At 47.4% G+C, this 11,905-nt stretch overlaps 1 protein-coding gene across 5 annotated transcripts; it reads right to left on the minus strand.

Annotated features, from left to right (window-relative positions):
- Positions 1-215: 215 nt before the first annotated feature.
- On the minus strand, positions 216-11,853 carry DEDD (death effector domain containing). 5 transcript variants are annotated; one of them, XM_059067355.2, is made up of 6 exons: positions 11,361-11,853; positions 9,617-9,649; positions 2,721-3,109; positions 2,410-2,517; positions 1,958-2,104; positions 216-1,409 (listed from the first exon to the last, which is right to left on the minus strand). In XM_059067355.2, exons 3-6 carry the CDS (start codon positions 3,043-3,045, stop codon positions 1,033-1,035), a joined length of 957 nt encoding a protein of 318 aa, XP_058923338.1. In that variant the 5' UTR covers positions 3,046-3,109; positions 9,617-9,649; positions 11,361-11,853; the 3' UTR covers positions 216-1,032. The 5 variants fall into 5 exon arrangements, with proteins under 5 accessions (XP_058923338.1, XP_066895694.1, XP_066895709.1 ...); XM_067039593.1 differs by lacking the exon at positions 11,361-11,853 and adding an exon at positions 11,201-11,309; XM_067039608.1 differs by lacking the exon at positions 1,958-2,104 and having other exon boundaries at positions 11,361-11,476.
- Positions 11,854-11,905: the final 52 nt, after the last annotated feature.

Raw genomic sequence — 11,905 nt, forward strand, 5'->3', positions numbered from 1 at the left:
GTTCTAGGCCTCCTGACTCATTCAACATGCCTCCCTATCTAAATAAAAGTGCGACACTCAGTGCATGTCCCAACCCCATGCTCCCAAGCTTGGGGGTGGGAGTGGGGGGTAGAGGGTGGGGAAAGAAAAAGAAGGAAGGAACTGATATTGAATCATTTCACTTTCACCTATGATGCCCTTTGCCCAAGCCAGAAGAAAGCAAAGGGGAAAAGGGCTGCAGGGTACATTATTTATTTTCTCTTGAACATGGAAAGAAAGTGTCACACTCCCCCTTCCCCTTTTTAGGGGGAGTGTATTTTAATCAGCAACCTCTTCTCCATCTACCCTGTGTATGTGTGTACACACACACCACAGTTGGGAGGGTGCTAGGCTGACCTAGTCCGCTTACCTATTACTCCTTTGAAGAGGGTTTGACAAAGAGGAAAAAGGAAGGAGCCACACCAGGCCGAGGTTTCAAGCCATGGAATGGAGGAAACGAGGCAGAGAGGAGCAGCACCAGAGGCCAGGAGAGAGTGGAAAGGGCCACAGCTTCTTTGTTTTTAAAAAATTCTATAATTTGGGAGAGGGTGGTGATTAATTTCCAAAATACACTTCAGGGTCCCACCTTCCACACACAGCTCCCTACTGACAGCCCTTTGGTTTCTCAGACAAAATTTAAGAGCCCTCATAAAGCCAGAAGTACTGATAACCCCTCAATGCACCCAAAAGCAGTGATCACTTCAATCCCTTACAAAGACTATGTTCTATAGACTTTGCTTCTCCCTATATATTTGTCTTATGGCTCAGTGGCAAGGTGGCTGTAGAGACACACATGAGGGGGGTAAGTGGAAAAGGGAAACAAAGGGAAGCCCAGGCACATGGGTGCAGGGAGGGGTGGGGAACACCACTTCCATTTTTCATTTGTCTTTTCCTTAAAAAAAAAAAGGCAGGGGTGTGATTGGTTGGAAGGGTAGAGAACAAACCCCAGAACGGTATGTAAGCTCCAGAGGTGGGTGGTGAGAAGTCCCCAGAGAAGTGAGAAGGGGAAAAAGGTCAGGGCAATGCTTGCAGCATCAAGTTCCTCAGGAGTTTCTGTCGGCCCAGCTCATAGTCCTCCTCGTCCACATTCACCAGCAGCTTGATGGCCTCATGGCCCACAGCCTGCTTGAGGGAGTCTGTGATGAAGACACCTTTAAGTGCCTCTAGTAACGAGCCATTGATATAGTCGCGCCAGAATGCGTCGAGGTAGGTGAGCTCAGAGAACTTGATGTCACAGATGATGGAGCCCAGGTCCCGGGACTTGAGGATGGTGTTGGCCTGGTTAAAGCGCTCAAACTGGCGCTCAAGTGGGTCCTGCTTGTTAGAGAAGACGTTGCCCTGCAGAGCAGTCTCATGCTGGCAGTATTCAGCCCGAACCCTCAGTCTGATGTCTGTGGGGAAAAGAAGATATGCAGAAGAGGTTGCAGTTTACACCCAAGTTTGAAAGGTTGAATAGAACAGCAGAGTAGCAAAGTTGGGAACATCATCTGAAGAGGTAGCTTCTCTACCTCTTCCCAGGACTAGTTCTTTTCTATGTACCTCTGAAATCCTTGCCTGAACTCAAGAGGTTCCCTTAAATGGGCCATTCTCAGGTCAGATTACTTCCATCACTCACAAGTAGCACCTTGATTCTAGGAGATATTTTCCTAATTAACAGACACAGAATTTCACTTTAATACTCTATCATGACTTGGGTCATCCTACAATAAAGATGTCATAACAGCATCCCTTTCATCTAGTATTACCTAGAAAGAGTTGAAATGTACTCTGCCACAAAAGTAGAGGAATTCTCCTCCCAGAGACTATACCATTCAATCTCACTTTGCAACAGCAATCAAACTGAGCCTTACACTGAATAGAATAACTGCCCAGTATTCCAGCAGTTCTTTGTATTTCCCTTCAAGTCTACTCTACCTCTAGAACCCCTGAACTTCCTCACCGCATGTCTGCTTTTCCTTGGGATCTGGTGTCACTGACTTCCGGCGTTTTCGCTGGCTCCCAAGTGTGGCTCTCCCTCGAGCTGGCCGCTTGCTACACATCTGAGGGCCCGAAGTGGGGCAGCACACCACAGGATAGTGGGGAGGCACTGACCAGAGGGTAAAAAGGGAGACATAGTAGGGTAAAAGCAAAAATTCAAACACTTCACTTGGAATGAGGAAGGATCATTTAGACTTAGCACTAAAAGCATTATCAATAATGTGACCTGAAAGGTGGACACAATGTGGGAACAATTACAGGACCCAGATGAAGCATTAACACCTCATCTGATTTTGGGAGGGCCAGATATGGGGGGGGGAGACACTGTCATTTAGGCTGGCAAAACTGGGAAAAGATGGGTCCAGTGTCCTCTTTCTTGATTATGGAAATGAGGGGGAGTTAATATTGTCTCACCTGTTTTAGGGGGGTGGGGAGGCCTCGGTTCTGGATCGCTGAGGGCTCTGGGTGTCACATAACGAATTGATGTCTCTTCCAGATATTTGTCTACAAGATCAGGGCACACTGTAGGGGGAGAGGGATTCACTCAGGAAAAGATATACCCTGCCCTTCTCCTAGTCCAACCCTCCAATGGGCCTCATAACTTAGTCTCCTCAGTACTCCCCAGCATCAATGCCTCCTTCTGCTTGGACTCCAATGCTGCTCACACAGGGCCGCCCACAGCTCTTCCCTGATTCCAGTGTCCCCAGCCCCCAATGCACCCTCACCAGCCCGTCTCCTCTTGAGGGTGACGTAGGGCAGCAGGTCATGGCGAGTGATGATGCGCAGCAGCTGCAGCACCTGGCGAAAGTTACTCTCATCACAGCGGCCCTGGCGCTCCAGCGCCAATAAGAAGTCACGTCCATTTCGGATGAGGCCACGCTCGTGGTCATCAATGACATCAACAAAGAGGAAGGAAAGAACTCGTACGTCTCTGTGTGTCAGGTGGGTGCCCACGATGTCAAACATGCGATGCAGGCTATACAGCCCATGCTCTTGCTCACCATGCTCTTCGGGCCACACCTGGCTTGCCCTCCGCTTTAGGCCCGCCATGCTGGGGGCTCAGGTGCACAATGCTTTCCAGAATCCCTGCTCAGCAGCTGCAATCCCCACGATACTGTAAGGAAAAGGAAAGATCCTGTGAATCACTCAATGTCAGGAATTAGTCATCCATTCCTATATTCCCAGAGCCCAACACAATGCCTGGCACAGTGTAGTGCTTAATAAGCGCTTATTAACTTTTACAAAGTATTTATTTATTTATTTATTTTGACTGCACCACACGGCATGTGGGATCTTAGTTCCCCGACCCTTGCATTGGAAGCACGGAGTCTTAACTGCTGGACTGCCAGGGAAGTCCCTACAAAGTACTTATTAAAAAATACAGGGCTTCCCTGGTGGCTCAGTGGTTGAGAATCCGCCTGCCAATGCAGGGGACACGGGTTCGTGCCCCGTTCCGGGAAGATCCCACATGCCGCAGAGTGGCTGGGCCTGTGAGCCATGGCCGCTGAGGCTGCGTGTACGGAGCCTGTGCTTCGCAACGGGAGAGGCCCGCGTACCGCAAAAAAAAAAAAAAAAAAAAAAAAAAATAATAATAATAATTTAAAAAATAAAAATAAAAAAATACAGCCTAGGGCTTCCCTGGTGGCTCAGTGGTTGAGAATCCGCCTGCCAATGCAGAGGACACGGGTTCGTGCCCCAGTCCAGGAAGATCCCACATGCCGCGGAGCGGCTGGGCCTGTGAGCCATGGCCGCTGAGCCTGTGCGTCCGGAGCCTGTGCTCCACAACGGGAGAGGCCACAACAGTGAGAGGCCCGCGTACCGCAAAAAAATAAATAAATAAATAAATTTAAAAAAAAAATACAGCCTAGAGCTCTGTATATCCAACAGATGCTGCCCTAAGTCCAGATCCTACTGGAGAAAGATAGTAACTTCTGCTAAGTAAGACTTGTTAACTGCAATTTTAGCACTACATATTCCGCAGAATTTGCTATTAAATATTACCCCAATTGTTCCTCTGGCCTCCAAAATACTGCTTTTGGTCCCTTGTGCTCTCCCTGCCAGCACCACCAATCAATTCATCCCTTAAATGTAGGTGAAATGAGAAGTACAGAATTCGCTCTAAATTCTAATATAGAAGCTGCATCAGATGAACTTAGGGGCTGACAACAGGGAAACTGAAAGCTTTTAGGGTTAGAACTAGTTTTAATTCTGCTATTTCAGGACTTCCCTGGTGGCGCAGTGGTTAAGAATCCGCCTGCCAATGCAAGGGACACAGGTTTGATCCCTGGTCCAGGAAGATCCCACATGCTACGGAGCAACTAAGCCTGCGAGCTCCAACTACTGAAGCCCACACGTCTAGAGCCCGTGCTCCACAACAAGAGAAGCCACCAAAATGAAGTCTGCGCACCACAACAAAGAGTAGCCCCTGCTCGCCGCAACTAGAGAAAAAGACCATGTGCAGCAACAAAGACCCAGCGCAGCCATAAATAACTAAATAAATAGAAAAAAGAAAAATGGGACTTTAAAAAAAAATTCTGCCTATGTAATTAACAAACTGTGTAGCTGTGTGACCTTAAGTCACTTAACTTGAAAGTCTCACTGTCCCCATCTACAAAACAAGGATGAAAGAAACTACTCCTCGGAGTTAAGAACCCAATAAGAAGATGCATGTGAAATCACTGTAAAACTTATCTAAATGGTTATGATATTTCAAAGAGATAAGCATCCTTGGCCTCTGCAGCCCAGACTCATCCCTCCGCAAACCTAACCTCATTTTTCCTACAATCAAACCAAGTCCAGGAGAATAAATGCTAAGAAAGTTAATTAAATATCCAACAAAACTCATGGATTTAAAACAACAAATATCACTAAGCGCCTAGGTTGAGCATTCTTGTAAGTCTCCTATGCCACCTGTACTCGCCTGATGTTCACACACCATTTGGATATGTCACCTTCTAACCTTTCCTCATGGTTGTCATTTACCATTCCCCTGTCAATGACCAATCACAGTCCTACATTTATTATATATTTTGGCATTTAATTCACAAATTTCCTCCATCATCCTGGGTAATATCAGTGACCCAGCCAATAACCAATCCTCAAGTCCAACAACTTTCACCTCCTCTCTAGCCACTCATATTTACTGCCCTGGCAGAGAGTACCATGCAATATTGTTCCACCAGCTGACCACAACCTCCAATCATCCAATCAATTACAAATTCCTGTTGATGCTACTTTCTATTTCTTAAATCTGCCTCACCCTTCCACCTCTACCACCACCATGCTGATTCAGGCCCCAGTAATCTCTCACCTGGATTACTGCAACAGCCTCTCTAAGGCTGTTGCAGCCACCAACCCTAACCTGCCTAAACCAATCCCCCACGTCCAGCTGAATTATCTAAAATGCACAACTAACCACATCACTTTTCGGCTTAAGACCTCGCTACAATCCCCTCCTTACCAATAAGAACATTCCAAACTCCTTACCCAACACACCAAACCTTCCAAGATCAGGCCTTGCCTACTTTGCCAACCTCATAACTCACTTTTTATTCTCTAACATTATCCGTTTGTTTATAGTTCACATACATCATACAATTCATTTCTCTGTAACTTTCTTCAGACTATTCTCTTTGCCTGAATGCCCCTCTCTCTTCTCTTCCACACCCCCCATTACCACCCTTTTTCAGATGGTTAACTCCTACTCATCCTTTAAGAATCAGCTCAGATGCCATCTTCAAATTCATTCTCTACACCCCCATGCTGGTATAAGTAGTCCTCTTCTGTGCTCCTATGGAACACTGTACATATTTCCCTTAAACCATTTATCAAAGTGTACTAAAATTATTTGTGTATTTATTATCCTATTAGATCTTAAGCGACTCGTGTAGAGGGCCTAGGTCATATTCATCTTTATGTCTCTAGTGCCTAGCAATGGATAGAGGCTGGCATATAGTAGGAGTAACCTGTGTTGAACTGAAATGAATCTCTAAGAGATCACCACAAGCAACACCAATTAAGAAAAAAACTCACAAAAATCCAAGAGTGAGAGGACCCCATTAAAAGTACACACAACTCAGGTATCATGCATATGCTCTAACTGGCTATAGCCTCCCCCACATTACAAAACTACCCATACCATAGCACCCTACTCAACAGCGAGACAGGCCGTTCTGTCCATTTTATACTCCAAGAAACTGAGGCTAGGTTAGAAAGAGAATAAAATTATAAACTACTTCAGAAAAGTCAAGTTGTTGGGGGACTCAGAAAATTGAAGAGCAAGTAGGACCTGGTTCTCTCTTTTAATCCTGAAACGTTAGCACAGAGAAACTCATACCCTTAAAAAAAGGGGAGGGCTTCCCTGGTGGCACAGTGGTTAAGAATCCGCCTGCCAATACAGGGGACACGGGTTCAAGCCCTGGTCCGGGAAGGTCTCACATGCTACGGAGCAACTAAGCCCGTGCGCCTCAACTACTGAGCCTGCGCTCTAGAGCCCGCGAGCCACAGCTACTGAGCCCACGTGCCTAGAGCCTATGCTCTCCAACAAGAGAAGCTGCTGCAGTGAGAAGCCCGCGCACTGCTACAAGAAGCAGGCCCCGCCCGACGCAACTAAAGAAAGGCCGTGCTCAGCAACGAAGACCCAACACAGCCAAAAGTAAATAAATAAAGAAAGAAAAGAAAAGGGGAGGGCCACCCTGTAATCACCTAGCCCCATACCATGGGTTTAGATATGTGGACAGGAAATATAGCCCATATCTAGTTATAAGAGCCCAGATGTCCCACCCAAAGCATGGGAAACAACTGGGAAAACAGCGATTCAACTATTGACTGGTTTTCCTTGTCTCTTCCTCTTGTTTCACCTGCTGCAGTCACTGGCTACAAATAGAGGGGACTGAAGGAAAACAAATTCTTGCTCATAGCAGGTAACATGAGAAAACTGAGTCTCCTCAGAGCCCCTACAACTTCTCCTTGTTCCCTATCCCACCTGTTCCCCTTGGCCAGCTGTTCATTATGTGGATCCCATAAAAAACAGATGGGCAGGTTTCACATTCAACCAATCAGAAGAGCAGGCTGCTTCAGAGCTCCCTAATTCAAAGTGTCCTGACTATAAACCCCAGGAAATTAGGAAATATTGTCCCCACATACCTGGTCACTGGAAAATGAAGCAGAATCCAGGAAAGCACTGTGGTCCTAATTATGTATCAATGGATGCAATTCTACAATAGGTCTCAATCCTGAGGGTTAACTCCCTAGATCTGAGGATAAAACAGCCACCTTTAAGTCGTAGATTCTAGGCTGGATCAAAGTGACAGGAATTATCAGAGCTTCTAGGTCAGTGGTTCTCAACCAGGGGCGATTTTGCCCTCCAGGGGAATTCAGCAATGTCTTGACTCATTTTGGATTGTCATGACTGGGAGGGTGGTAAGGGAGGGTGCAACTGGCGTGCAGTGAGTAAATGCGATGGATGATGCTAAACATCCTATAACGCACAGGACAGCCTCTTACAACAAAGAATTATCTGGTCAAAATGTCAATAATGCTAAAGATGAGAAATCCTATTCTAGATGGAGCATGATGAAGGGTCAAAAGGAGAGACAGCGTGTCGCTTCCATCCTATATCTGGAAAAGGAAGTCATTTGGTCCCTCCAACCCAAACCCATCAAACAATATCCCAGAAGAAAAGCCAGTCAGACAAAGACTCATTTAACTTAACTAAGGAGTTCCATCCCACTCCAACCTTGGCTTCTCTATCACCTGCTGTTGCCATTTAGGTGAACAGCAGGTGACAGGACTACACTCCCTTCCGCCCCATCCCAGGAGGTCTAACTTGACCTAGTTCAATCTCAATTTCTGTGCAGATCAGAGAAATGCCATCCTCTGCAAGACAGACAGAAAGGATCCTGCACTTAAACCTTGTAGCCATCTTTAAAGTACCAAAACTAGACCAAAAGCAGACCCTTCCTTGTTAGGCTGCTGATCAGACTTATACTGCTTATGCAATGAAGCAAAATGTAGAAGAGGCAGAAGTTTCCCAAGGCCATGCTTGTCCTTGGGAGAAATGTCAGGAGGCTGGCATGCAGACTAATAGGCAGCCCTCCCCACTTAATTATCATCTAGGATGGTGAGTTCACTCACTCAGCAATCCAGATGGGGGTTCCAAGAATCTATCTAACTTCAGCACTAAAAGAACGTGGCCAACTTCCTCTTAAACCAAAATATACTCAGCTTTCTGTGGCAGTGAATCAAAGGAACTCAGCTTAAATTATACAAGGATCCTAGATGAAAAGTATCAGAGCAGTGAGGAGAATGTACCCCCTCTAAAACTGAAGATTAGAAAGAACTTCAGGATCTTGGTGCCTGAAATATTGCCAGACACCAAGAGAGAAACACTCCAGTAAACAAGAGTCCTGATCCTGCTGGCTGATTTGGGTCTATCTGAGAGCCTACCGTATGGATCGCCCTTAAATAGGTTCCCAAGACTAATTCTTTATTCTGATGAATTGCTGCATTTCCTGGAGCTGCAGGGTTTTTTGTTGTTCGTTTTCTTTTGGGAGGTCCAAGCCAGCCAAGGGCCAACAAACAATCTATATGTATCTACAGGACTTCCTCTTGATTAATCGTTATCTATTATATTTCTACTTCCATGCAAAGTCTAGTCTCATCCCAACCAGGGATGAGATCTTTATTTTTTGAGGTACTTGATTCTCTCAGAAGCCCTTAGGAAGTCATGTGGAAGAAATAAAAAGAGTGATGTCTTGAAATGAAAACAACAGTCTAGTTTCATCCCAAAAGAACTAGAGGTATTTGACTCTCTCAGAAGCCCTGTGAGAGGGAAAGTCATGTGAAAAATCTAAAAGAGAGTGATGTCTTGAAACTTGAAACGTAAAGGACATGGAAAACCTTAAAGATGACTAAGACAACTACATAAAGAGCTTTCTTGCTGGTAGGACCAAGAAAATGTAACCAAATATCTGGAAGTCAGAATTACAAACTGTGTTTTCAAAACGAAGATTCCAGAACAACTAGGAGAAAGAGTAAGCTAGAGGAAAAGCCTTCCCAGGGCAGGTGCCTCAGCAACCCTCCAAGGGCAACATTTAGTAGACACTGTACTAGAGTACAAAGTTCCATATGTTTAAAAATGTTTCTCTGGGCTTCCCTGGTGGCGCAGTGCTTGAGAGTCCGCCTGCCGATGCAGGGGACGTGGGTTCGTGCTCCGGTCCGGGAGGATCCCACATGCCGCGGAGCGGCTGGGCCCGTGAGCCATGGCCACTGAGCCTGCGCGTCCGGAGCCTGTGCTCCGCAACGGGAGAGGCCACAACAGTGAAAGGCCCGCGTACCGCAAAAAAAAAAAAAGTTTCTCTCAGAGCTGACCACGAAGCCTAGATAATAACAAAACAAGGTGGAGTCTTGCCCTAAGACACCTAATTTCTTTTCTCCTTTCCCTCCTATCAATCTCCAGTGACCCAAAGGGACAATGACTGCAACAGATCTTACACACTGAAAACCCATTTTCCCTGTCAGCTACCCCATTACTGAGCTCAACTCCCAATATGCCATTTCCATTTCATGCCATTTCCATTCCCTTCCATTGTTTGAAAACAATAAAAAGTTCCAGACTTACCTTTGCAAGAAACTTAATTTCCCAGGTCTCTTCCTAGCACAAGGTTGAAAGCCAGCAGCAAAGCAAAAACAAATAAGAGGGGGAAGCGTCAATTTTCAAGCTTTATTTTGAAACCTCAAAGAGGTAGTCAATCTCAGCTGCAAAAATATACAGACAACCCTAAAGCCATTTCAATTGAAATGATCCACTCCAAGCTAAATGAGAGCACTCACTCCCATCAAAGTCCCCAGGCTTCCCTAACCTTCTATTACCCAATTCACAACACAATACCAACTCCAAGAATTTCCAGTCTCAGTGGCTTAGGGCAAGAAAGGTCCCAAATTCAACAACTTGTGGGAAAACCAATTATCCTCTGACACCTCACCTGACTCCTCAATTCCTTATGAGGCCCACCTACTTTGTTACAGTATTAACATTGACTTTCATCTAAAGATGAACTAGGAGGAAAGTGGTTACAGCCAAAGAAGGCACTTTCTTCCCATTACTTCACTTATGAGACCAGAACTATCCTCCAAATTCTCACACACAGTGAGAACAAAATATCCACTGGGGCAGCATCCAGTCAAACATCTACATTTCACCAGGGAACATTTTTTATGTATGGATACTGACTCCCACTCCTAGCACTTAAACAGCAAAAGAAGGGTCTGGAAACGAAAGCACTCATTTAATTAGCATGGCTGCCTAGACATCATGCTGTGTTTTCTGTTCCCAGCAAACAGCGTTCCAACATAGCATGGCTGTTTCCCCATTCTGGCATTGCTAATTGTTTAAAACTAGAAAAGTCCTTTACTCCTTCCACACTCCAGCGATACCAGGCTCCCCATTTTCTCTTCTTTTTGTAACCAGGAAAAACAAGGGAGCAATAAGCTAGGCAGCTTTTGGAAATCCAGTTGAACCCTCATCCAACCCCAATTCTCCAAATCCACATGACCATTCCCTTCTGCCCTTCCCACCCTAGTAAAAGCTAAAGGCCTGGCAATTAGAATTGGCTGTAACTGATGCTGCTTAACTCTGCTCTCTCTTCCTTTCTACAGGGGAAAGGGAAACCCCTGAACCTCTATCACTCGTGCAGCTACACTGTCCTATCTCCCATCCCATTCCCCTTCCTCCCAAACTTTCCTCCTAGTCTCTCACTTTCTCCATTGCCTCGTCACACCAACACGCTCTCCATTCCCCAAACCTCCGTCCTCTCCTTTTCCACCCAAATTCTCCCCTAGGCCCTTCCCCCTCCCACCTCCAATTTAACACTTTCAGAACCTCCCCCCAAACGTCTCAAATCCAATCTTCACCTTTTCCCACCTCTCCACAACACCCCTTACAAGAGTCCAGTCCTTCTTCCAACCACATGCCACAAGCCCCCTTCCCCTTCACACCCTCGGCCCCTCCTTCCCGTTCCTACCCCCTCAGCCCGGCGGGACCGCAGCCCTACTCCCCACCTCGGCCTCTCTAATACCCCTAGCCTGGCCCAGCCTCGGCCCTTGTTTACGCCCCTCCCCTGCCCCACTCCTCCGCCTCGACCCTGCCCTCTCCCACAGTTGCCACCTCCCCCGCACGCCCCCCTATGCCACTCCCCTCCCCCACCTTGCAGCGTCCCGTCACCTCCCTCTCTTCAGGTTCTCAGGCTAGACGTCGCCACCGCCTCCCCCTCCACTTTCCTTCCCCAAGCCCTTTGCGGCCCCGCCCGGCCCCGCCCCGTCCCGCTCGACTCCCCCTCCCCACTCCGGCCGCCCCGCAGCCTCACTCTCGGCTCAGGCTCGGCGCCGCCATGTTGGATCCATCCGCGCCGCTCTCCCGGGCTTGTCTCACGGCGCCGCATCCGGGCTCCAGCCTCCGCCGCCGCCGCCGCGGGCGTGGGGGAGGGGAGAAGCGGGCGGGGGTGGCTGCATCCTGAACAGCGCCTCCCGGAACCTGGCCGGTTAGTGGCGGCTTCGAGACCATAGTGAGGCATGAGCCGGAGTAGCCATGCTAGTTGAGGGCAGCCTGGCAGCGGCATTAAACGAGGAGTGGATAGCTTCATTTCGGTAGCGGAGAATAGAGATTGGCAGCCATCTTGCTTTGGGGCAAGCTGGCAACGCAAATTTTTCTTCAGGACGGCTTCACGGCCGTAGTAAGGCATGAGAGAGGGTTGCGTTCTTGAGTGTGGAAACGTTGGTGGGGTCGGAGCTGTCTGGTATCGACCTCAAGATCCATTGAAAGACTGCGACTGGCAGCCATGACGCATAAGGGCGGAATATTACGGGGGTTGGATTGCCCCGCGAACGTGGGGGAAGGTTCATGATCTGGGTT

The sequence above is a fragment of the Kogia breviceps genome, chromosome 1, assembly GCF_026419965.1.
Source record: "Kogia breviceps isolate mKogBre1 chromosome 1, mKogBre1 haplotype 1, whole genome shotgun sequence".
Lineage (NCBI taxonomy): Eukaryota > Metazoa > Chordata > Mammalia > Artiodactyla > Physeteridae > Kogia > Kogia breviceps.

Coding starts and splice junctions, on each gene's coding strand:
- DEDD (XM_059067355.2), bottom strand. CDS start 3,045: ATGGCGGGCCTAAAGCGGAGGGCAAGCCAGGTGTGGCCCGAAGAGCAT. Junction 2,518..2,720: donor CCTCAAGAGGAGACGGGCTG/GTGAGGGTGCAT, acceptor CTCCCCCTACAG/TGTGCCCTGATCTTGTAGAC. Junction 2,105..2,409: donor TCCCCACCCCCCTAAAACAG/GTGAGACAATAT, acceptor CCCTCTGGTCAG/TGCCTCCCCACTATCCTGTG.